The sequence below is a fragment of the Amblyomma mixtum genome, chromosome 3 (assembly GCF_055824585.1).
Source record: "Amblyomma mixtum isolate Tamu chromosome 3, ASM5582458v1, whole genome shotgun sequence".
NCBI classification, from domain to species: Eukaryota; Metazoa; Arthropoda; class Arachnida; order Ixodida; family Ixodidae; genus Amblyomma; species Amblyomma mixtum.
This window is the reverse complement of record NC_143014.1, coordinates 131711888-131738424: the sequence shown is the minus strand read 5'-3', so window position 1 is coordinate 131738424 and position 26537 is coordinate 131711888. Positions and strand designations below refer to the sequence as shown.

Here is a 26537-nt window from a genome sequence, read left to right as displayed (position 1 = left end):
TTTTCATCAATCACGATACATATTTTAAGCGTCAAAAAGTTTCTACTCGCAATATTAGCGCGCAGAATGAGAAGCAGTACTATTTGCTGCGATTCTGCATTCATCGATTGACGGCATCATGGAGGACGGCATGGACGTGATGAGCGGGGAGCTAGGATAATACCGGCGTGCTGTGTCCGTGATTTTCACCGATCAGACCGTTCGCACACAAGGTGAGTGGTGCACATTTTTACCGGCATGAATGATACGCTTTTTGTCGTCTTTTGGGAGTATTGTTGCGGGCTTGTACTGCTGTTGAACAGGGCAGTGAAGCGTGCCCACCACAGCCGCTTTACCGCCGATGCGTCACTGCTGCTTTACTGTCTCTCACAAAAGGTGCACAGCGCGCGGAAGAGAGAGGAACACAAGCGAGAAACACGGAAGAGTGCGATAGTTTGCGGGAAAATGCACAAATTTTGCTTTGTCTGCAAATATGCACACCTAAATGAACCGAGTGAGTAAGCGCGGGAAATTTTAGGCCAGGGAAGTACGCGATTGGTTAGCGTAGGAGAACGTCAAAGAGCGCGGGATTTTCAAATTCGTTTCTCGTCTAAGAAAGGATCATAAGGGTACGTTGTGTCTTTTTATTTTTATTGACGTTTATTCATGCCGGTACAAGTAATGCAGTAATTGTGTTCATTTTGTAAGATTTAACTGATCTTATCTTTGGGCCGAAATAGCGTTGCACGGGTCAACGCAGGCTCAAAAGTTTCTATACAGGCGTTTCATATGCCGTACTTGCGCTGCCACAGGCAAGTTTTTCAATGGCACTGATGTCATTGCAGCCGACATTCGAGATTTTTTAGCGCCTTCGACACGCGAGCTCAGTCCGTATCCTCCAATGTCAATCGCCATCTCTTCGGCCAGCCCGTGGAAGAGGTCAAGGGAGGAGTAACTTTATGAAAGATGGCCAAATTATACATATTAAAATACAAATTAAAAAGGGGGGAGGGGGATCCTAGGCTGGAGGCGCGAGCCACCGCCCGATACGAAGGGTTAAGCCACTACCATCCATACAACCGTGCTGCGCTTGTCTGCTTGGGCTCTGTGGCTGTTGAATACGATATCTGCTGCTTGCGTTTTTCTGGTGCTTCTTTAGTAAATAGTTCGTGTACTCGCTAAATGGGCGCTTCGAGATAACAGTACACCATTCAGCATTCACTACGCCAGCTCGAACTTTCCGCAGCACTGCGCCGATCACGACGACTGCGCACCTTAGTACCTCGTACTATGCTACTTAAAACATAGTCATTTACAAACAATTTGCTCGGTTGCTTGAGATAAAACGCAAGCTGCGCTCTACTTATGTTAAATAATTCCCCTGTGACCTAGTAGTGTGACATTTGAGGGGGCTGGCAGGTGCAAGGTTATTCACTACCGGTCTGCCGGATCAACTGCACTGCTAGGACAGTCTCTTGGCAACACTGGATGGAGGGCCTCTTTTGCTCTTGAGAGGCATTTACACTGTGTTCTTGGGCTGCATTTGACTAAAATGGTGCAATGTTTATGTATTGTAGATAATCCAGCACTTGTAAATGCCTATGCTGATTTTTAGGGCCTTTATATGTGGTTGACGCTTATTTGTATACACTCCAATGCATTTCACCACGCATTGTTGGGAAAAATAAGAGCCTGAGCAAGTGCAGAAATGACTTATTTATGCTTATACTCTGCTGCATGTTTATTTGTAACTGGTTTAAAGTTGCAGCTTTCACATGGTGCTACTTTAGTAGACAATTCTTATACGCATTTAACTCCCTCTTATGCCAGGGATCTGCCAGTGATGACGACATCGGGGACATGCCATGTTCTCCTTTCATCATTGCAAAAGGTATAACTCTGTGGTACCGCACTCGGGCGAGCATTCCTGATTTAAAACTTGTTTGTGCAGGAGGCAGTTTCCTTACTGCGACGAGCTTCAGCATATGCATCGACACCCTGCCAGTGATGCACGCAGCCAACCCATGCCAGGCTTTCAAGCTCATGTTTTTGGTGCACTTTGCTTTCAATGTTGTGTACCCCAAGGAAACAAGCCTCTGCCTGTAGTTCACACAGCAGTAAGTACCTATCTCGCTTGTTAACTGAGTTGTGATAACCTTTCGTGTTTTTGGTTTGGCCACTTCTCAAATACTCAGTGATGATAAAAGTTATAGGTATATACCACTTTATCATAAGACCTTTTTATGAAAATGCTAACAAAGTGCACAAGCAATTTTTAAAAAAGTAAGAAAATGTTTGCTGAACCCAGGCAACGAATCAGCTATGGAATGAAATTTTGCTGCTGCTGCTGCTTGGTTAATGCAGCTGGTAAAATAGCGCTCTGAAAAAAATCTGTGGAAAGGAAAGACAGATAAAACTATTTTTTGTGGAGTTGATCTTCAACCACTTCTTCACAGATTATGGCTATACTACCTGCATTGCATGGTGCCCAGTCACTAATAAGAAAGGGTTGGAAGGGTTACATGGTACTATATTGCTTCTGAGACTATGTAGCAGTGTATGGCTATTTTGGTGGAAGTCATACATGTTGCTTGCTCATAGGGGTCATAGATACTTGCCCAGAGGAGCACAGCACCTGGGGGGGGGGGGGGGGGGGGGGGGGGGGGGTTACTGAAGAGTGCATATGTGCATGCAATGCCAGTAACCCTTTTGTGGCCATGTAACCATCCATTGTTTATGGATAGATTTGAATGTGTCGCCATGCAGATTTGATAGATTTGACGTCGTAGATGGTACTTCGCAGAAATTGTCAGCATTCTTTCGCTATTAGTAAGTACGGGGACTTGTGTTCATGTAACTGTGCGATGAACTTTGTGATGGTTTGATCGTACTTACACTACGGCTGCTGGAGCTTCTTTGATCTTGAGCTCTGGCAGCTGATGTGGTTCTGGCGTTATTTGGAGGGTATGCTATATTTTGTATTTTGTTTTTGTATTTTGTGGTGCTTAATCGGTGTTCGGATAGGATAATTGATGAGGATTTAAATATTTTTCCAATGTCTGGGGCTTTTCATTGCTGTATTATGTGGAAACACATTTGTCTTGTAATATAAGCCAATTTTTAATACTCTGCACTTTAAAATAAAAATTTGAAATATGAACACACTTAGTGGAGACAACGTATGCTCAGAAGAATAAAGGTTATGTTAACCATTTGTGTTAGAGAAATGGAACAGAAAAAGCAAAGATAGCTTCATAAGTCGCATTGACGCTGGACTTTCTTCAAGAAGAAATCAGCTGCCTCAAATAAGAGCAAATCTATTTTGATTGCAGCGTTTGAAGTTTCAGTATGTAGTTTTTTGCTGTGAATAGATTATGTATATTGTCCATTACCATTGGCCACTGTGTTTTCCCGCCTCTTCAGTATTCAGAGGATTTTGACTTAAATAGTCGGGGAAACCATGGAAAAGTCAGGGAACTGGAAGAAAGTAGCTTGCTTGACACCCTGGTTTAGTGGCGGGTCATGCATGGTGTTTGTACTTATCATGTCAGTCAACATGACTGAAATCATGGTGTAAGTGTACAAGCCTTTGCAACCACAGTGCTTCATTTTTGCAGCCAATGTTTTGTGTACACTAAGTCAATTAGGCTTCCTTGTTCACGTTAGCAGTCATTTTGTGAGTTCTGTCAAAAAAGAATCTTCTTTAGCTCCAGCATTTTTTGGAATTGCATTCACCTGCTAAGTCTTTTGTCTATATAACTCACAATGGAGTTATTAAATAGAGCAGTGAAATTTTTGTATGGTTTGCTATCACTACTGACTGCGAGAGGAGGCTGTGGCTAACGGTACGCCGGATGGACCCGGTGCATTTCCTCCCCTTAGAACTTTGGGTAGACCCGGAGCATTTTTTTTTTTCCAAATACATCGGACAAATCTGACAGTGTTTTTCAAAGTCCGGCCATTTGATTCTTGCCTGGCAGTCTGCTCGATTTACTCTCACAGTGCTCCTTTGAATTCTATCAGGATTAGTCATACCTTGGAGCTCAAGAATGTTTGCTCACTGCCCGGAATGGGCCAATTGGTGTTTGGCGCACATAATCTGAGAGCTCCATGCAATGAACTGCTTGATCACATGACAAACACCATGTTCTCCGGTTGCACCGTTCACCACATGTTGTTTGGTTAGGGTGTGTGAACTGCAAAATTATTCCTGGCTATTTCCATGCAGCATGGTGCACATGTGTGCTTTTCTGTTGTGTGCTGAAGTCCGCTATGTGAACTTGAAGGTTTGTTTACTTGCGACGATCCGCTGTCCCTCAGTCGAAGCTGAGTGCGTGTGCAGGATCAGTGCTCCAAATACACGTGTGGGGTGTGGCATTGGCTGAGAAGGGCCCATTGGCTCATGCTAAGCTCGAACCACTCAATATGGGCAAATTTCCGCCTGAAAGACCAAGCAGCGAGCTAGGCACTTTCCTTGTATTCCCCTCAGAAATGTCAATGTTGGCCCGGAAGTGGTCTGTACATGCTTCCTGCTTTGTGGTTGCTCCTCCACAATGTTCTTGTGTATTGTGGTGGAGTATCTCTTTGAGTCGCCTAGGTCAACGCTGTAAATAAATTCCCCATACTATTGCTTTTACATGGCTGTGAGGCATAATATAAATATTTTAAAGATGAATATTATACCTGGTGATAAAAAAGAGCTAGCATTATGTTTCTTATGTAATACGGATAGGTGCATCTAGGAATATGCGTGCTGTGCAGAGCATAGGCGCTCGACCTAGCAAGCATTCTGCTGCCCTTCAGTGCTGGTGATAACTTGCTTAAATTATGAGCAGAGGTGACAGATTACAAGACCAGTGCGAAAGCACCAAGCTGCTGGTGCACGCCGCGTAGCTTGCTGCTTACATATGTGAACTGGTGCGAGCGATGGTAGTGCTATATGCACGTGCAACCGGGTGTGAAGACATATATCTGAGATTTTTTGGGAGAGCTGGGCTTGTTTTACTTCATCTGAATGACAGCCGGCGATATAAGAATGGGAAAAATTCCCTTTGAAGCTCCTCGAAAGTCACAGTATGTGGCATGCAACTTGCAAATACTTCACAGAGAAGAGTGTTGCACGCAGCAGTAGTGCACTGGCTGGCAGCATCCACTATCATGTTGGATGAGATTTAGCCATGGGCCGGCAGCTACATCCTCCATACGCTCTGTGAGAATGAACAGTCTGTGAGGTGTATCTTTAGACACTGCAGGGAAAGAAAATCGGAAATTAGAAAAGGGGAGAGTTCAGCTAGGCTTGTGTTGGATACATTGTGCTGTGGCAAGGACGAAAGACGAAAAAGATGGAAAAAATTCTTTTTACACTATATGATATATGCAGATGCCTCCAGGTATGCGTCCAATGTCTCATAAACAATGGCCGAGGGCAGATCTCTGAATGACATGCAACTTTTCATTTCCAGCAGTTTGTAGCTGTCATGCCAGTGTCCTTGCATGGAGAGAAGGACCCCATATTTAACTAAGTAATCAGTGATGACAGTTACCAAACAACGCTTTGCCAGTAGCTTCCCTGTCTGTGTGCACAGGTGTATACGGTAGCAGAACAGTCCCTCAAAATACACAGTGATTCACAAGTACCACCTTAAGATGTGTCCCAGCCTCCGTACTTTCTTAATTTTCTCCTTTCAGTAAGTGTAACCCCTGCAACATTGCAACATTGCCAGGTAATTGTGGCAGTATCACGTTGCCTCAGGGACAACCTTACCGCACCTTGTGTGAGCCCTTGCTGAGGCCCATACTTGCAAAGCCTCTCATTATGTCCTTTTGTTTATATTACCTTTTTACGTTGCAATTTTTTTTTCGGTATTTTTCAGAGGGAAGCCTAATTGTAAAACAAAATTGTGCTTAACAGTACATTACCGCAAGCTGTGCCCTTAGATGGCTGCAGCCTGAAGGGATACTGCAAACCAATAGCGGCACCCGGAAGTCGCCACCACAATGCCACCGAAGGTCACGGACCACCGACTTTGCAAGCAGATAGTACGGTTTAAAATATAGAAAAGCAAAGAGGCTTGCGACTGAAAGATGAGTTTAGTTACATGAACTGAAAATGCTGACACCTTCAGCTCCTCTTCTAAAAGTGCATGCATAAGCAAAGCATAGATATTATATGTCTGATTAAAATTTCTTTAATAAATCAACCAGTCCAAGGGACATAAATAGAATGGGCATCAAAGTGACACAAGTAGTATAGTTATTCAAAGAGAAGTGGCAGCAACAAGATCCCAGTAATGAAGGGACCGATAAAGTGCTTATTTGGTAAGAAAAAGTCGCATAGAGTGAGCTCCCGACTTATCCAAGAGAGCCAGTTGTTGCTGTTGCAGTGACCCAGAAGCACTTGCACTTGCGTTACGGGGAAAAAAAAAAATACTTATTAGATGGCGCAGCATGATGCACTTTCACCAAGGTATCTTTGCCACCATGGTACACATTCCTTTTCCAGTACTCATGAAATTGCTAGCCAGAAGGGAGGCATCAGAGGCAAAAAAGCACTCACTTCAGTCATTTCATTTTCTGTGAAATGCTTGATCACATTCTTCACCATCACGTGAAATATTTTATTCTAATTTGTTTTGCTGCAGTAGTGATCTACCACATCTGGCACACACCTAAATGCTCTTTTATGACTTTGTCGTATCAACCAAGAACCTCAGGTATTCGCAGAAAGTTTTCGTTGTTTACAGTGAAAAGCTAGAGCAACACTTTCTGTTGGGCAAAGAGCTGCACAGAAGGCGGCAACATGGATGCTGAACTGCCAACTTTTATATCGGAAGAAACGGGGACAGCTATTTGTACACCTTCCTAGCTGTCAGATACACGACGAAAAAAGCTAGGCAAGGTCCATTTGATATGAAAGCTTGTATCACGGAACACCAAAATAAGACAAAAACATTCCTCAAGCAGATTTTTTTTAGGCGGAAAAGACAGGGAATCGGCCAGCAAGAATTTGCGCAGCTGTATCTATGAAGCAGCAAAAAACCAAAGGTTGCGAAGAATGGCCAACAAGAAACATGCCAAAAACCACGATGAAAACAAGTGAGAAAATAAGACATGCTCTTGAAGGTTAGAAGTGATAGAAGAGATAAAGAGCTCAGAGGGCCGCAAGTAACAGCCAAAAAGCTAAGAAGTTAAGTGATAAAAGTTGACAATGAAGGAAAAGACGAAGTGTAAAACCAGGAGCAAGTGGTGAAGGCAAAAAATAAAAAAATACTACTGAAGGCCCAGGATACACATGATGAGACAAGTGTTGTGTAGCTAAAACCAGGCATTGGATGGCAGGTAGGCTAGTTCTTTTTCTGATAATGAGTAATGCTGCCATCTTGGCATTCACTGTCGGAACTGTAAAATTTTGGAAACAGGACGTTTATCCGAATTTCAAAGAATGGAATTAATAGCGAAGAACAAGAACTCACTGGCTTGTGAAATCATAAGGCAAGATACTGGCAATGAAGGACCAGTGCATAAGGAAACCTTCAGTTTCATTATTTGAAAAAGTACCAGCCTATTTTTCATGCAATACCAGATTTTATATATGCGACACTTGACCAAATATTTAGGGGAATCCCCCAAGGTGGAGTAGATTTGTAATAAGGGAGTAATTACTCATTGGCGTCCACCCGAGCGCAGCCATACGGCCACAAAGGAAAGCTATACAGCTATCACAGACCAGGACGAATTTTTCTTTAACTACGAAGTTTCTGTGAAAGCTGTATAGCTTTCCTTTGTGGCCGTATGGCTGCGCTCGGGTGGACGCCAATGAGTAATTACTCCCTTATTATGCGACACTTGTCTCACCATGTGCACCCTCGGCCTTCAGTCGTATTTTTTATTTTTTGCCTTCACCACTTGCTTCTGGTTTTACATTTGGTCTTTGATCTCATTGTCACTTTTGTGACTTTAATCTTTTGAGCCTTTTGCCCTGTTATTCATTGACCTGTGACGTTTTTATCTCTTTTATTGGTTTTTAGCTTGCAAGACCATGTCTTGTGCACTTGTTTCCACCCTAGTTTCTTCCATGTTCCTTGTTGGCCATTCTTCACTAACTTTGCTTTTCTGCTGTGTCCTAGAAACAGCTGTGCAGATCCTTACTGGCTTATTCCCTCTGTTTTTTCAGACTAAAAAAACCACTTGTCACATTGTTTCGGGGTATCTCCTGATATGGTTTCATCTTTTTTTGCCATGTGTGCTGACAGGAAACTGTACAAAAGTTGATCATTCAGTGCTTCAGTCGATGTGGTCCTCCTTCTGTGTAGTCTGTTGTCATTTTTTTTTTGCCCTGGTTCCTCACAGATTGCAGAAAGCCAGTCTGAACAGCCATGAAATACCATATATGCTTTTTATATTGATCAGGTGCTCTAAGACATTCTTGAAGAGTTTCTTCGCTTGCGCCATGATGAGTTAATGCTCCTTGTCAATGCATTTGCTATGCTTTCTTAGACTTGCCTCTGTGCAAGCTTGATATGGTGCGAAGTGATTTGTCAAATATTCGAGGCTTCTAAGAATCTGTGCCATGTGCCTGCAGTCATTTTATCCAGTTGCCGCTGGTGATTACATGGGATCCCTGTCAAAGAGCTTGCAGCAGAAACAGAATACTCTGTCTTAATATGTTAAATATCCGGCGTCCACTGAAGACTGTTGTTTTTGAGGTGTCTTTGAGAAACCTTGTTTAGGATGTATGGTAATGCTCACCTAGGAGAAATTAGGAGAAATTGACTAAAAGGAAAGGATTCCCACTGGAAAATATTAAATAACAGCCATGTTGAACCTCAGTTCTTAGATGAAAAATGTCCAAGGAATACATGGTTCTAATGTACCCCACCCCCCTCCTTCAAATCCCCCCTCCCCCCCTTCCAGTTGCACCCATGAATCTGCCCCTGCAATAACCACTAAAATGTCTTGAATGGTTGTAATATTCGGTCACGGACGGGACCGGCCAGATTTACTTTGGTGTTATCATAGTCAACATATGTTACGTTGGTGTACATATCCGTGAAGCAGCAGAGAAGTGGTATCCAGATTTTTAAGTTATGCGTTAGTTTCCTAGAACCATGAGTACACTCCACCTGCCCCACTTTTCATGCAATCTCTCTTCTCTGGGTCGCTGTGTTTGACGATACTGGCCTTCCCAGGGCATTTTCGCTTCTTTTGAAACTATTATTTAGCTCATGAAGCTGATGTTTTAGTCTTGCCTGCTCCGCTTTTAATAGCGCCTACAAAAAAGCCAGCATAACAAAATTTTGATAGCGTTAAATTGGGTGACAGCAGAATTGAAACCTTTTTCCAGTTGGATATGTAGAAAATGGTACAAACGTTATATTTATCATCAAGGATTCCTTCTGTTCCTAATAACAGTGCCTTGGCTGCAGACTGGTGTGAAGAAGGTCTGGCGTACTTTTCTGCATACACATGGGCAAAATTTTAGTGGGGCGAAACAGCTATTGTCGACATGAGCTGAACTTACTCAGGTGAAACAGCAGGCCATGCAAAGTTAGCTAGGCTAGATCAGGTTAGTTTTAACCTTACTACGATAATTCATCTTGTTCCTGTACTTTAAAAAGGGCTTTTTCCATCGTCTCTGCTTTTTCTTGAAAACTGTCGCAATGCACCAGCAATTTTAGCACTTCGGCATTCTTTTTCTTTCATAAATTGTCTTGCTTAGAACTGCGCATAAGGCAAGACAGCTTGTTAGGAGAGTTCATTTGCACAGTCCATGGCTACAATGCAAGAGGCAGGACAGGTGATTGGGTAGAAGCAAACGAATTTCAAAATAAAAACAAACCATGCCGACATAATGCCAGGCAGAGGAAATCAAATCTCTGTTTCTAAGTTGCCAGAACCCTGCACAAAATTTTTGTCTACATCTATGCACATAGCAACAATAGTAGCACTACAACCATTCTCTACAAAATCATTCAAATTTTCTGTGCCCATTTTCTCGACATTCAGAATTAAAAACATTTTTTTGTCCAAGACAGGTATTTCTTATGAACGAGTAACTATGGGCTCACAGTCCAAAATCCTGTGAGTCTCAAAGATGATGATTAGCAAAAAGCCCAGTCTACATTTAGGTCTGTAATTAACGCCTAAAATCAAGCAGTGCTACTCTGCAGCACTGGGTGCCTAAAAGAAGTACTAGCTATAATGAAATTCTCACAGAGCAGAGCATGCAAAAGGGAGAGAAATGGTGCACACATTATTTCCTACCACCATTAAAGGCAATACAGCTTGACACAGTCAGATGTGTTCTGATTTAGATAATGCACAGGGCGTGCTGAAGGCAGTTTTAAGTTCAAAGATGGAAAGAATCTGCACAACTGAGACGGGACAAGGGCTAAGCAGTGAACTGACAAAGCTCTCTAAGCACAACTGTCCTCCCCTACCCCTTTCCCTTCTGCCGCAGCAGAGCTTACAGGTGGAAAGAATGTCATTTAGATGGTCCTGCCCGCAACAAACGACGCCTGAAACTATGCCGCGTCTGTAAGGTACATGCACCCTTTGCAACCCTCTACAGTAGCGAGTTATGCACTCATTTTGGCATGCTTCAGGCGTACATGTTGTCTCCCTCATTTTGAAGAGCTCTGGAAATGTCTCTTTTGAAGGTCAGGGACAGAGGGAGGGCGGGTAGAGGATGGGAGGATGTAGCATTACACCCACAGGGCAACTCAGCATCCCCATTTTGGTGATGTCTTGTGCGATTGCACTGGTCACCCTTCCCTAAGGCTGGCATTGCTCCCACTTGTCGGAGACAGGTTCACTGCTAATGGGATGTTTGGGTTTTTTCTCTTTTGTATTTTGATTTGCATTCATTTCAGCGTGAACTGTTAGGCAATGCTTCATGTTGTGACTATAGCTGGATACAACTGAAGAATGCATAATGATTCTGACGACTTCATGGTTAATTCCCATGCACTTGCTAATCCATCACACCAGCTGGCAAAGGGAAAGGATAAACCACAAATTAGCCAAAATAACCACACAATCGTAATGGTTGGTTGGTGCCGTTGACTGGAAGACTTCCTTTTTGCGGTATTTGAGCCTACAGTCTTGAATTGTATACTATGCAAGATAACCCATGCATACAGCATTGCATATTGTTGTGGCATATACCTCGCTATGTGTGCCTCAATAAACTGGCTCCTCAGTCAATTACTTGAGGATTGCTGATGAGAGATACAGCAGTGTTATTGGTGCATTTGACATGAAGCTTTCTTGATGGGTGCGCTGTAAGCCGCACATATTTCTTCCAAAGTGCATCTGTAGGGGGGAATTTATATGTGGAAAGAGTGAGGAGCCCAGGATGCTGTACAGACACGCTCAAACTGACAACTGTTTAACCTGAGTAAGTTCAGTTCATGTCGACAATAGCTGTTCAAACTGAGCATAAGCCAGGATACTGAAAAAGGATGTTAGTACTTGCATTATTGAGGCCTGCATGTGAGCTGTACTAGCGGCGTGTGGGGAAAATGCTACAGCACTGAAAATGTGCGACTTCCAATGCTCAACCAAAAGTTTTATTCGAAGCTATTGCTTAATTTTGTTTTGATTCTCCCTACAGAGAATATTTTGTGTGCATTCTGCATGTTTCTTTAGCTGGGTTATTGCTTGAGGTTGTGGCCAGAAAAGTTTTTTACTCAGGGCAGCAGGCACTTTGCACTATTCTGGGACAGTGGAAGCTGAGTGCAGATGTAAGAGGGTAACGTCACATTCACTTAACTGCTTGCTCTGCAGCACTAGACATCATTTTAGACTTGCGTATCACTAGTTGGGCATTAGTAATACAAACAAGCCTCTGCTCAGTTCTGTTAATTCCAGCTTCACTAAAATGTGCATATCCCTCGTCATGCATCTAAATCTCTGTAAAGACAAAGCACGTCAATATGTGCTGCAAACTTACTTATTACCTGTCAAAAGATTTTTGCTTACGGCTGTACTTTCGGGTGACACAGAATAGGCATGCTGATGATTCGACCTGTGTATACATAGACATTGCTACTCTGGTGTCAGAGAGCACTTTGAAGGAACATTGAATGGAAACTGAAGTTGGCCTTTGTCGAGAGGCTACTGTCTGATTGCAAGGAGACTGAAATGGTGCTTTTACAAGCTACATAAAATGAAGAAACAAAGTACAGGTGTTGTCATCATTGCCTCATTTTCTAAGTAGACAGCAGTCTACTGACACGTCAGCTTTCTGGGTGCAGATAACAAGGCCCTAAGCAGCCCCGCAACTAACTTCAAAATGTGGTCATGGAGTCCTTTTTGGTGTATACGTCAGAATTTGAATTTAGTGACCGGCAAATTTTTAAATTTAGTTTTCTCAGCAATAAATGCATTTTTTCGCTGCCACACTGACATCAACAAATTGGTTTGATTCGATTTATTGGGGGTTAACGTCCCAAAGCGACTTACGATATGAGGGACGCCGTAGTGAAGGGCTCCGGAAATTTCGACCACCTGGGGTTCTTTAATGTGCACTGAATTTGCACAGCACACGAGCCTCTAGAATTTCGCATTCATCGAAATTCGGCTGCCGCAGCCGGTATCAAACCCACGTCTTTCGGGCTTGCAGCCGAGCACCATAACCACTGAGCCACCGCGGCGTGCAACAAATTGAGAAAGTGCAGACAGAATGAATTTTTCCCAAGAACAACAGGTTACATGGAGTTGTTTTTGCATCCCTTTAAAAACTAGTGTTGGAGTTCAGTGAGCAGCTTTCACACAAGTAACAAAACACTATGGTTGTTAAAAACCTTATTAAAGTGAACATTTAGGAAAGGTTTATTTTGGCTTGAAGTCTGGTTTTGTACTGAGTACTAAAGACTACTATATATTCACTAGTGCCCACAATGAAACTGAAATGTGGGCTACAAAGGAATTAAAATTTGGGGTAGGAGGATGGGTGCAGTCTTCTTGCAATGTTTATTATTTTTTTGAAGACAGCATAGATATGCTCACTGTCCGAGGAGTAACAGTGCTCTGTCCTTGTTTCAGAACCATTGCAGCTGTGAATCCTATCTGGGGAACGAAGGCAGAGCACTCGAAGAAGCAACACTGCCCCTCTTCAAAAGTTGCTTCCCTCATCATGCAAGACTTTGACTTTTAACTGTTCTGAAATTTGACAACTTTTTAAATCAATATTTTGTGTACATGTTAAACCTGGAAAGCGCATAAAAACAACGGACAACAGAAAGAGACAGACACACGAGCGCTCGTGTGTCTGTCTCTTTCTGTTGTCCGTTGTTTTTATGCGCTTTCCAGGTTTAACATGTCTAACCAACTCGCCCAAACGCAGCCATTATTTTGTGTACGCTGTGATAAACCAAACAGCCTGTGGCATGCCTTATCATGCAGTTGTCACAAGAGTGGATGTACTATGTATTGAGAATCAATGTTATATGGTTACACTGATAAGTCAAACAGCTTGTGGCATGCTTTATGTCCTGTGGCTTCTATCTCACTTCATTTCGTACTAGTGTCAGGCAAGACACAATTTGTTTAAGATGCCTTATTTATGCTTATACTTGCTGTTACACTTCAGTGGCTGGTTGTATGAATTGTAGCACTACTTTCTATCTTGTCTGTGTTACTTTTTTCATTTTAAAGTTATTGTAGTCTCAAGATAAGACGTACTAACTGGAGTGAAAAAATGTTTTGCAGTTACACTGTGATGAGGCAAACAGCCCGTGGCATGCCTTATGTCCTGTTGCTTTCATCTTGCTGCTTAATGCAGCACTAGTCATGAGCAAAGCATATATTTCCAATACTCTCCTTTTGCGTATGCCTGCCATTAGTTTAGTGACTGGTTGTGTTCATTGTTCAGGTATTATTACTTTGTGTCGTATTCATTGTATTGTATTGCTATTTTAGAGTGAATCGTGCCATTCTGTATGACAGAAAGGCACAGGTTTCGTTTCTACTTTACTTGCCATTACTGCATATTTTGCATGATTTTACTGTATGCCTGTAGTGCAGGCAGGGCAACGTAAGGTTCTTTTTTTCTTCGGCCACCCTCCTACTGTTTAACTTAATTCAGTGGTGCTGAAAGATATTATTTTATAGTAAAATATCAGCCATGATTGCATTGTTTAACACTGCATATTTTCCAATATTCTTGAATACTAACTTGCCTTTGCTTGTGATTGTTTAGAAGCGGTGAAATATTTTATTGTATTGAAATGTGGCAGCAGTCCTAATATTCTGTATCTGTTTTTATGTCAGTCATTAAAAGTTGATGTGATAGAAATAGCGTATGAAATGATAGAACATGGAGCTTTGCAGAATATTTTTGTGACTCATGAAAAAAAAAGCTGTTAAATGACAGAAAATATGGTAAGAGAAAATGGAACATCACAGAAGTTTTCTGTTAGCAGCAAACCGAAAAACCTGTGAAATGACGAAAAGAAGTAAAAACAGAAAATTTCTGTCATCCTCACAGACATTTTCTGTTAATTGCAAACAAAAAACCCTGTGAAATGACAGAAAAAGTAAGAACAGAAAACATACAATAACAAAATTTCTATCCTCTTCACAGAAATTCTCTATTAGTTGAAAACAGAAAAGATGTGCAAAATGACAGAAAAAGTAAAAAACCGAAAACATAGCATAACAGAAAATTTCTGGCAGGCCAGCTGCCAGAAAATTTGTTTTTTTCAATAAATATTTTTTACAGTGTACTTCTTCCCTGTGTATCGTCCTTTGCGTGGTTTTCGTTCTTAGTTCATGTGATACCAGCAACGTAATCTACATGCTTGAATGCTCAGTCTGCAAAACTCAGTATATTGGCCAAACAGAAACACCATTCAGATATCGTTTTAATAATCACAAAGCTCATTGCAAGACAGTGCCTAGCCTTCCTATCTCTAAACATGTGAACAGCACTAAGCACCCTTTCGATAAAATTCAAGTAACTCTACTGGAATCAGGCTTCAAGGCCCATCATGAACGCGAAGTTCGTGAATCATTTTTATACACAAATTTAATACTGTTTCTTGTGGTCTCAATGAAAATGTTGGGAAGCTGACTTGTCTATCGTCATAACCGCAAAACTTTATAGTATCATGCCGTGTTTCATCTACACTGATCATTTTCGTCCTCTTTTTACTGTTAGCGCCGCTTTTTTCTGTCCTAGTAAATTGTTTATCTCTGAAACAGCACCACATCATAGTACCATACCCTTTCACAAGAGGCGTTGTTTAATCAAAAGTAGTATTCACCTGTGTTCTCGGTGTGATGATTTTATTTTTTATTATTTTTTATTTTTGTTGTTGTTGTTGTTCGCCTTTTCTTGTGCATTTGAGCTAGGACCAAAACATTTTTGCATTATTTACATTTTTTTTTTTCACAATGTGATTGCAGTTATCCACCACGATGATTTAGTAATTTTTGACTGTGCTTCGTTGACTACATTTATCATTCACTGGCGATTCATACTGAGGCGTTTGCCGCTGCGATGCGCCAATCAGAATGTTCCCTCCCCGCGTACATTCCCCTGTGTCTTTTGCGTGTACCCCATCACTCTGACGAAGGCCAGACCCTGGTCGAAACGTTAGAATAAAGTTGTTGTTTTTCTACCGTGTGTCAACCGAATTACGTTTATATTCTACCGGATCCATCCGATCTTCACCCCCTTCTTATATATATATATATATATATATATATATATATATATATATATATATATATATATATATATATATATATATATATATATGGCGTTCTACGTCACACCAGCGGTAACTCAGGACGTTCCACGTCCGCCGCTTACGAACGTGGGTGGCGCTGATGAACACTCTCAAGGTTAAGTTATTTGTAAACATAAATACCCCCGAAAGCAGAAGGTTTGACAGCCGTCGCCGTAGCTCAGAGGTAGAGCACCGGACGCGTAATTCGGAGGTCGTGGGTTCGGATCCCACTGGCGGCATGTGGTTGTTTTTTCTTCTGCTTTTCTAATCAATTAGCTTTAAGCGACAACATATTCAGTAATATTCTTACTTGATCAACACCACAAAAAAAACTAATAATTATAAAAAAAAATCCCCTGTGCTCCTTGGTTTCTGTGGCTGTTGGCTTCTCTCATATTTATAACGAGCCCCTCAATCCCCTTCCCTTGTTTGCTTAATTGCTTAGCGAGGGTCTCGGTTCTGGCAGCATTGACGCCATAGGAAGCATAAGAGGGTTCTCACGCAGCTTCCACCCTCGCCGTTCGATGGCGTTCTACGTCACACCAGCGGTAACTCAGGACGTTCCACGTCCGCCGCTTACGAACGTGGGTGGCGCTGATGAACACTCTCAAGGTTAAGTTATTTGTAAACATAAATACCCCCGAAAGCAGAAGGTTTGACAGCCGTCGCCGTAGCTCAGAGGTAGAGCACCGGACGCGTAATTCGGAGGTCGTGGGTTCGGATCCCACCGGCGGCATGTGGTTGTTTTTTCTTCTGCTTTTCTAATCAATTAGCTTTAAGCGACAACATATTCAGTAATATTCTTACTTGATCAACAGCACAAAAAAAACTAATAATTATAAAAAAAATCCCCTGTGCTCCTTGGTTTCTGTGGCTGTTGGCTTCTCTCATATATATATATATATATATATATATATATATATATATATATATATATACAGGGTGTTTTTTTAGAAGGTCCAAAATTTTTAAAGAAAGGTAAATTCCTTTAGATTTATTTTAACCCTGGGGCTATACTGAGGGCTACGGTGGACACCAGGTAAGAGGCAAACTACTTTAATTAGTTCGCTGATTAACTGAATACGTTAATTATCTTTTATAATTTTTATTTTATGGGATATGTTGCATTAGCAGAATTGGAGATCGTCTTCCAAATAGTCCAGCCAAGAAAAAAGATTTTCATGAAAAAAAATTTTTGCGCGCTTAACGAAGCGAGAAAAAGTCACCCTGGTAGGCAGCTTCACACTGTAACACAGCGTCTGTGAGCGCTCGCTCCGCCCTGCACTTTGTGTCAATGCGTTTTTGTTCCAGCGCGGCATTCCGTGAGGCCGCGGAGCGAAGCGAGATAAGCAGCGATAGCGCAGGCCGCCAGTCCGGGACGCGTGACGCAAAGCGCAGGGCGGAGTGAACTACGTCAGAGGCGCTCCCGCCGCTGCGTTACGGTGTGAAGATGCCTACCAGGGTGACTTTTTCGCGCCTCGTAACGTGCGTGAAAAATTTTTAACCAAAATTGTTTTTTCTCGGTTGGACTGTTTAGAGGACGATCTCCAATTCTGCGAATACAACATATCCCCTAAAACAAAAATTAGAAAAGTTAATTGACATATTTAGTTAATCAGCGAACTAATTAAAGCAGTTTCGCTCTTGCCTGGCGCCCGCCGTAGCCTCCAGTATAGCCCCTGTGCTAAAATAAATCTAAAGCAATTTACCTTTCTTAAAAAATTTTGGACCTTCTAAAAAAAAAACACCCGGTATATACCAGGTCTCCCCGCTAAATGTAACCAAGCTTTTAAAAAACATGGGATGTCCTAGCCGTCTGAAACCAAATGAGGGTTGTTTACAGTCGCGTGACCTAGTCTGCAGTATTTTTTTCGTTCTTCAAGGTTGACTAGTTAGTTAAGCTTAATTGACTAACTTTTTAATTATTGACTTGAGGAACAAAGTGTCAATGGAAAAGTTGTAGATCGCTTTGAGAAACAGCTTACTGGGACATTTGCAGCAAAGTAATAATACTTAAAGTAGTTTTTTTACCGGCATTTAACCATAACCCGCACAATAAGAAAAAGCTTCCACATGACAACTGTGCTACTTCAACATCCCAAGACGCGCCTTAAAGAATAAAATCCGTTTTTTCTGAAGTCCTCTCCTCGGTGAGACTTTGGGTGCACATTGGGGCAGAGAAGTGAGCTAGCAGCTGGTCACGTGACAACTTTCTTTTAAGCCCAATAAATGAAGCTACGTAAATCGTAACTTGACGGAAACAGCACTACTAGCGGGTTTTCGAGGCGATCTAAAACTTTTTCATTCACACTTTCTTCCTGAAGTCAATAATTAAAAAGTTAGGTAATTAAACTTAACTAATGAATTAACTTTCAAGAGCGAAAAAAATACTCAAGACTAGGTCACGCGACTATGAACAACCCTCAGTTGGTTTCACTGGACTAGGACACTTCACATTTTTTATAAGTTTGGTTACATTTAGCTGGGACACCCGGTATATATATGCACTTACACGCACATGGAACCCTCATATTACTGAGCATGAACACTGTATGGAATGACTGAAAATTCAATGCTGCTTCATTTCAACTTCACCTTAAGTACTTCTCAGCAAGGATGCTGCCCCGATTGGGTGCAGGTGATGTATTGCCGATCAGGATAGTCTTAATTATTCTTGTGGCTATTTATTCTGCATGCAGCACAATTAGGTTCAATAGCGATGTTCTTTTAGTTGACCTTGATTCCTCCATGAACACCAAGAAAAAAGCCAAGAGGCGTTTTTGTACGAGCGCGTATACGAATCATCTGTAAAAGGGAAGCCTGGGAGTGCAGTGTAGCATCGGTGCTCATTTCGGCGGGACAAAGCGCTACTATATATGACGTACTACGAACACAGGGCAGGAACATCTGGAATTTCTAAATTATGGTTGGACATCGATTTTGGTCCGAATCGGCCAAGGTCAAATTGGGGAGGGTGGGCTGGGCCAAATTTTTGGAAATGACCCGGGCCAAATGTGAAGGTTGCCATCATGTTGGACACGCTCGGTTATCGATGGACATCAATTTTGGTCCAAATCGGCCAATGTCAATCTGTTGTCTATGCTGTGCTTCTCAAGATTAAACCGAGGTCAAATCCCGCAATGAGTGTGTGTGTGTACCTATATATATATATATATAGAGAGAGAGAGAGAGAGAGGACTTCAGAAAAAAATCTCTGCCTCTCCCGTAACCGAGAGTAGAGTAAGCATGAAATGTTTACGGGCATAACACATATTGGTTGTAGATGGTACTAGCCAAAACCTTGAAATGGGTCTAGTGTTGAACACACCACACCACTCTCTTCTTGTTGCATCGAAGCGATCGTCTGCAATAGTGCGGGCTTAGGTAGGCAGCCGCGAACCGTGGCGGCCTTGTCGCTTTCGGGAGCGGCCGCATAATCATGGCGTTGTCGGCAGTGGCGAGCAGTCTTCTGCTGTGGCGTATCACTCGCAAAGCAATCGCTTTCCGCAAGACGTTTCCTGCCTCTCCTATCATCAGGCTCCATTGCTCGGCTCATCAGGCTCCAAGCCGCTGATAAGAGCAGCGGCCATTCACTTCGCCACGGTCAGCGGGCACGCTCCGTTTGCTCGAAGCGCCGTTGAGAGTGCTGCAATTTGGTAGCGCACGAGCGCCGTCACGTGGGATTTTTCATATTTCGCGGGCTTTCTTCAGATGCTGGAAAAAAGGACCCCGTAGGAGATACGATGCTAGAATAAACTAGATCGGTTGACTCTAAACCTGCTCTACAACCCAACGTAACGCTCTTGGCACTAAAATTCATATTTGATAATTTGCATAATTCATCTTAGTTAATTAACTAGTTAAGCGCAATGAAAAAAAACATTCTGAGGAGCGCCACATGATGGCAAACATGTTATCGGTGGTTTCAGCGAGCTGCAGCTTACCGCTTTTTTTTTTAAATCCTTGGTTCAAGTTACGTGAAACACCCTGTATACCTGTATATATGAGAGAAGCCAACAGCCACAGAAACCATGGGACACAGGGGATTTTTTCTTTAATCAATTTATTTATTTTGTGCTGTTGTTCAATTTAGAATATTGCTGAATATACTATCGCTTAAAGCTAATTGATTAGAAAATCAGAAGAAAAGACAACCACATGCCGCCGGTAGGATCCGAACCCACGACCACCGAATTACGCGTCCGGTGCTCTACCGCTGAGCTACGGCGACGGCTGTCAAATCTTCTGGGTGGGGGGGGGGGGGCTATTTATGTTTACAAATAACCTAACCTTGAGAGTGTTCATCAGCGCCACCCACGTTCTTAAGCGGCGGACGTAGCTCGTCGTGAGTTACCGCTGATATGATGTCACGTTATATATATATATATATGAGAGGAGCCAACAGCCACAGAAACCAAGGGAACACAGGGAATTTTTAAAAAATATTTATCTACTTTGTGGTGATCAATGGAGAATGTTACTGAATATGCTATCGTTTAAATGTAATTGATTAGAAAAGCAGAATAAAAAACAACCATATGCCGCGGTGGGAACCGAACCCATGACTTCCGAATATATATATATATATATATATATATATATATGTGTGTGTGTGTGTGTGTGTGTGGGTGGGTGTGGGCGTGTGTGTGTGTGTGTGTGTGTGTGTGTGTGTGTGTGTGTGTGTGTGTGTGTGTGTGTGTGTGTGTGTGTGTGTGTGTGTGTGTGTGTGTGTGTGTGTGTGTGTGTGTGTGTGTGTGTGTGTGTGTGTGTGTGTGTGTGTGTGTGTGTGTGTGTGTGTGTGTGTGTGTGGCGGCTCAGTGGTTATGGTGCTCGGCTGCTGCCCCTAAGTACGCGGGTTCGATCCCGGCCGCGGCGGTCAAATTTCTATGGATGCGAAATTCTAGAGGCCCGTGTACTGTGCGATTTCAGTGCACTTTAAAGAACCCCAGGTGGTCGAAATTTCCGGAGCCCTTCACTACGGCGTCCCTCATAGCCTGAGTCGCTTTGGGATGTTATATATATATTGTAACAGAATTTCCAAGGAACAGCCTAAGGACAGCTAGCCAAAATGGCGGTCCGAGCTCTGGTCCTCAACCCAATGATCTCGCGCCGTGCGCTGAGGGTGCCGCTGCCCATCTTCCTCTTTACGATCACCCCCGACTGAAGGCGAAGCCATCCTGGCGAGTCAGGGAGACAACACATACGGGTCATAGTACGGCTTCAGGCGTGACACATGAACAGTCTCGCGGCTACGTCGGCGTTAATCTGTCGCCGGTGTCACAGGATCGACAATGTAATTGACCGGGGAAATGCGCTCCGACGCGTTAAGGTCTGTGGTACATGGGGAGTAGTTTGGAGGAGAAGCCGGGTGTGGTCGACGGCGCGCGAAGCCAGACTATAGCCGGGTAGAAAACTGTCAGCAGTGTGGGTGGTGTCGAAGCGGAATTTTCGACGCCCTAGCTCGCCGGACGTTAACGACCGAGCGAGCTGACGGCACTCCTCGGCATGCTTTGAAGCCTCTGAAACGGTGGTGCTCTCAGAATCGTCAGGACGGTAAGGAAGTGCAGTGTCGAGCGGTGAGGAAGGTTCTCGCCCGTAGAGAAGAAAAAACGGCGAGAAGCTGGTGGTGGTCTGCGTGGCGGTGTTGTAGGCGCAGGTGATGAAGGGCAGGATCTTGTTCCAGTCGGAATGGTTGGAAGACGTGCACATCGACAGCGTGAAATGGGAGGCGCTGTGAGCAGCACTATGCGTCGTCGTAGTCAGGTGGCCAATCGGACAGGTTGTTGGCGCCCCGAAAGGTTCTTAAAGGTGCACTGAAGAGGATTCTGAACATGTCTTTTTGCCGCGGGAACTTGATGTACACGTTCCCAGCATTCTTAGGAGCTGCGACTTATTGCCCTGTGTGGCCGATTTCCTCAATTAAATCTAATTAACGTCCGGCTCCCGCCTTTTTTTTTGAATTCGGCCTCATACGATGGGCGGACAATCTCCTTTGAAATTTCGAATTGGCTCAGCAGTTGCTGCCAACTGCAATAAAGATAAATTTAAACCAGCCAAAATCCCGACGTACCTGAACCCGGACATGTATTAGACTAGCAGTTAATAAGGTCTGCCTTATTTTCAGCCGTTCCTGAAACTGTAAATAAGGTTCCTTTTTCTGAAAATGACAGCATGTAAGGTAAAAAAAGGTTCCATGCTTCTTATGCTATATAGCTCGTAATCTAATTCCTGAAAGGAGAATGAGTCTGTCTCCTGCACAGTAATGGGCTTTGTCAGTGCAAACTATCCTGATCCCATTTGTTTGCGCAGTGGACAGCTGCAGTCTTTTGCAGTGGTTATGGCCATAGCACACCGTGATTCCGCACTGTATACGAAGTTTTAGGCATTCTCTGTCGTTTTTTTTTAAATAGAACAGCACCGCATGCGTATGCGCTTTAGATCGCACTGTGGTCAATAAACGTAGTTGCAAGAGCTAGCACCGGTAGCGTTATTACGCAATCCGTGAAGCTTGCAGACTCGTTCGCGGTGTCGCCCATGCCTGGCTGCCGGTAATGCCGCATGTTTAAATATGCAAGCTGCAGCACACCCTCGTCCAGGCAAAGATACCCGAACTCGGGGTGCGCTGTGATGCAGTTGTGTCCCGGCTGCTTTTTAACGGCGGCCGGGCATTCCCGGCAGCAGACGTTCTCGATGGCTGTCGGCATGGCAGCGCAGCCGTCGCACTGGCACCTTCGCAGAAAACGGATGTCAGCGATGCGTGCCACGAGCATAATAGAGTTCATATCACTCACCAGTCCACGTTTCCCACTCGTTGCCAGCCGTCCTCGGAGCCATCGGCGTCCGAGTCTTCGTCCGTGGTACGGCCGGACGGATGGCCACTGCTGCTATCTTCGGCCGTATCGCGCAAAGGCGTACTATCGTAAGAGATGGCGCCTAAATCTGCCGTCCGCCGAAGAATCTCTCTTTCAAGCTCTGTGAGATCGTCGATGTCCATCTCATCGGCTTACAAAAACACAAATGGCTGAACGTAGTTCGGCCAACAACGTGCGCATTTTCAAAAAGTCACTCCGCGTATTACTACGTATTACTCCGCCGATGACGGAGCGGCAAGCCTCCACGGAACTGGCTGAAAGGCACTCGACGCGTTGGTAGACTCCGCCCATCGTATGAGGCCGAATTCAAAAAAAAAAAAGGCGGGAGCCGGACGTTAATTAGATTTAATTGAGGAAATCGGCCACACAGGGCAATAAGTCGCAGCTCCTAAGAATGCTGGGAACGTGTACATCAAGTTCCCGCGGCAAAAAGACATGTTCAGAATCCTCTTCAGTGCACCTTTAAGTGGCGGGATGATAGAGGCAAAATTTCGAATGAAACGTCGGAAGAACGCAGGCCGAGAACGCTGCGAAGTTCCTTCAGAGTCGACGGTTTGGGGAACTCAGCGACGGCACGAAGTTTGGCCGGGTTTGGCCTGGTTTGGCGAAGTTTGGCCCAAAATTGTCAGTTAGCGGGCGCCAAATCGACACTTTTTGAGGTTAAGTTGGAGCCCCGCTGCACTACATGTCAACACTTGCTCCAAGCGGTGAATGTGCGTCTCAAAATCAGCCGCGAAGACGACAATGTCGTCTAAGTAGCACAGACATGTCCACTTCAGGCCGCGTAAAATGGAGTCCATCATGCGCTCGAAAGTCTCTGGGGCATTACAGAGACCGAAAGGCATGACGTTAAATTCGTACAGGCCATCTGGTGTCACAAAAGTTGTCTTGGCACAGTCAGCCTCCGCCACAGGGACCTGCCAATACCCCGATCGCAGGTCTAAAGATGAAAAGAATTCCGCGCCCTGGAGGCAGTCAAGGGCGTCATCGATTCGCGGCAGCGGATAAACGTCTTTGCAGGTGATCTTGTTAAGGCGCCGATAATCGACGCGAAAAGTTATGTTGCCATCTTTTTTCTTCACTAGAACGACAGGAGTGGTCCACGGACTACTGGATCATCTGTCTGGATGGTTTAATTACGCCTCGCTGAAGCATGTCGTCCACCTGAGTGTTGGTAATCTGGCGTTCGGCTGCCGTAACGCGGTACGGGCGTTCACGAAGCGGCAAGTGGGCTCCGGTGTCGATCTCGTGGGTCACGATAGACGTGCGACCCAGTGAGCTACGTCGAAAGAAGAGCAAACATGTGCAGTAGATGAAGAAGTCGGGCGCGTTGTGGTGTGGCAAGACTGGCGTCGACGGAATCAGCAAAGGTGTCGTCTGTGGTCGAAGCGGGAGATGCGGGAAAAGAGAATGAGCAGGAGGAGAACATGATTCGGCGCAACGGTCGGGTCGACAAGCATGAATATGGCCAAGGAATTCGCCACGGAGAAATATGCAGGGGCTCAGGAAAGGGTTGGAGATCGGGATGAGGCTGCAGCCGTCTTGAACATTGAGCACACCGAATAACAGAGGCAGACCGTGACGAGAGATGAAGTCGTCGGATGGTGTAAAGACGACGGCGCCATCAGGTGCAGTGAGGCAGGACACAGGGACGGGAACAGATGAGCATGGAGGAATCTCGATGTCGTCAGCCACTGACAGTTTGCTCCACGAAGGTGATGTATCAGGCGAGGCTGCACTGCACGGAAGAAGTCAGAGCTCGGCATGCACGAGCGCAGTCGATGAGGGCTTCATGTAGGGAGAGAAAGTCCCAACCGAAAATAATGTAATGCGAGCACGATGAGAGAACGACGAACTCGACAGTATATAAAAAACCGTGAACGATGACCCTGGCTGTGCAGGCAGCCAAAGGCGAGATTCGCTTCGCATTGGCTGTATGAAGCGAAATTCCGGATAGCGGCGTCGTCACTTTGCGAAGTTTGCGGCACAGTTTCTCATTCATCACAGAAACAGCAGCGCCAGTGTTGACAGGGGCCAAGGCGGTGAGGCCTTCCACAGAAACGTGGAGCACATTCGCTGGGGACAAACGAGGCCTTAAACTTGCCGCCGAATGAGCAGTTCTTGGCTCGGGAACTGCGGCAAATTATAGTTGGTAAGGGTTCATGCTTAAGAAGCGCAGTAAACAGGACAAAAGGAAGACTGGAGACGACACAGACGCTGACTGACAACTGATTATTCCATTCTTGGAAAAGTATATGAATGCGCAGGACACAGTGAACAATCCAAAAAACAGAACAACAAAGATTAAAACTAAAAAACCATGCTGCGCATTCACATCATAGTCGAGTCATGACAACTTATCAACGAAATTCGAAGACTATATTCCATAGTAGACGGCACTCCCCTATCTCCTGGACCTCACACAGCTGCCAAGAAAGCCTGACTCCTTATCTACGAAATTTATGGATGGTGAAGCAACCTCATCTGCTTCCTTCCTGATCATAAAGACCTCCACCATCTCCCGACAAATTCGATCAGAGTGATTAAACAGGAGACTTGTCTTTCTAAGTGGGGAAGCAATGAGCATTTGTTAGAGCATCACAGATGGGTGAAAAAAGTAGCAGTGTCGTACAACTTTGCATTGCAGCGAGTGCAACGATTGCTTCCCCAGTAGATAAGACAAGTGTCCTGTTTAATAACCCTGTTTGCATTTGTAGGGAGTCGGTCGAGGCCTATGTGATCAGGAAAGAAGCAGATGAGTGTGTTGCTTCACCATCTATCAATTTGGTAGGTAAGGAGTGAGGCTTTCTTGGCAATTGTGTGAGGTCCAGGAGATAGGGGAGTGCCGTCTACTATGGAAGATGCTCTTCGAATTTCGTTGAAAAAGACGTCACGACTCGACTGTGAAGTGCATGCGCAGTATGGTTTTTAAGTTTTAACCTTTGTTCTGTTTTTTTTTTTGTTCCCTGTGTCCTGCGCCTTTATATACTTTTCCCAGAATAAAATAACCAGTTGTTAGCGCTCGTGTCATCTCCCGTCTTCCTTTTGTCGTGTTTACTGCGTTACTTAAGCATGAGAAAATTGTTTAATGCGAGATGTTCTCCCTTTGCCCATTTTATTTATTGTCCGCTGCAAAAAGACGAATTTACGGCTAGAGCCGCAAAATGAGATGAACTCGAAATTAATGAAAATCGGCTATGTATACGCTGTAATCCAGATTATGAGGTGTAAGGCGAAAAGCCGATGGATTTTGCATCTACAAGACCCTCCTGCTTGAGCAGTTTGGGAGACCCCGTCGCGCGAGTAATAGGTCTCCCTTGAAGCTTGAGTCAGTTGGGACTTTCTTCCACGAGGCGAGGCCTCGTGGGAACCTTTTTCCTGCGAGCCCATGCGGCCTCGGAGCTTCTCCCCTGCCCTAGCGTGGGCGAACGTTCGCTCGTAACCTTGCTGGCGAGTTGGACGACCTGGATTCCTTTGTGTATTTTCCTGCTAGCTGGCGTTATTGTTGTTGTAGCAATAAATGTCTTGTTTGTGTCAGCTAGAGTGTCGTTCCTTTGTTACCTCTTAGAGCAAGGCCCGCCTCGGTCGGCGTGCGCTCTGTAGCGCCCGCGTCGTGGGGTGGGGTCCGGGCTGTTTTGAACTGTGTCAGCCGCGGTTAAGCGGGGAAAACGTATTTGCCCCGTAATTCAACCCCACACAGTGCACGTGACAGATCCCCAGGTGGTCCAAATTACTGCGGAGCCCTCCGCTACGGCATCTCTCTCTCCCTCTCTTTCGTCTTTCGCTCCCACCTTCCTCCCTTCCCTCACAGCGTGGTTGAGTTGTCCACCGAGAAGTGAGAGTTACGGCGGCTGATAGCTGATCAAACAATCAATCGAGGTGTTTGATGCTGATGGCGCTCTGCCCAATGGCCCGCCAAGGTATTGCCGCACATCTTTGTAGTTCGTTC

General features: G+C 44.3%; 1 protein-coding gene and 1 long non-coding RNA gene across 5 annotated transcripts; one reads left to right on the top strand and one right to left on the bottom strand.

The window, feature by feature from the left end:
• Positions 1 to 6: 6 nt before the first annotated feature.
• LOC149351954 (uncharacterized) lies at positions 7 to 13179 on the top strand. 4 transcript variants are annotated; one of them, XR_016290662.1, is made up of 5 exons: positions 7 to 212; positions 1810 to 1870; positions 1931 to 2096; positions 10442 to 10520; positions 13027 to 13179. It is a non-coding gene; the product is annotated as an uncharacterized LOC149351954 (long non-coding RNA). The 4 variants fall into 4 exon arrangements; XR_016290663.1 differs by having other exon boundaries at positions 10439 to 10520; XR_016290664.1 differs by lacking the exons at positions 10442 to 10520; positions 13027 to 13179 and adding an exon at positions 5917 to 7045 and having other exon boundaries at positions 8 to 212.
• Positions 13180 to 21702: 8523 nt separating this feature from the next.
• Positions 21703 to 23031, bottom strand: LOC149351953 (uncharacterized). Its single transcript, XM_089577101.1, has 2 exons — positions 22508 to 23031; positions 21703 to 22445 (listed from the first exon to the last, which is right to left on the bottom strand). Exons 1-2 carry the CDS (start codon positions 22708 to 22710, stop codon positions 22151 to 22153), a joined length of 498 nt encoding a protein of 165 aa, XP_089433227.1. The 5' UTR covers positions 22711 to 23031; the 3' UTR covers positions 21703 to 22150.
• Positions 23032 to 26537: the final 3506 nt, after the last annotated feature.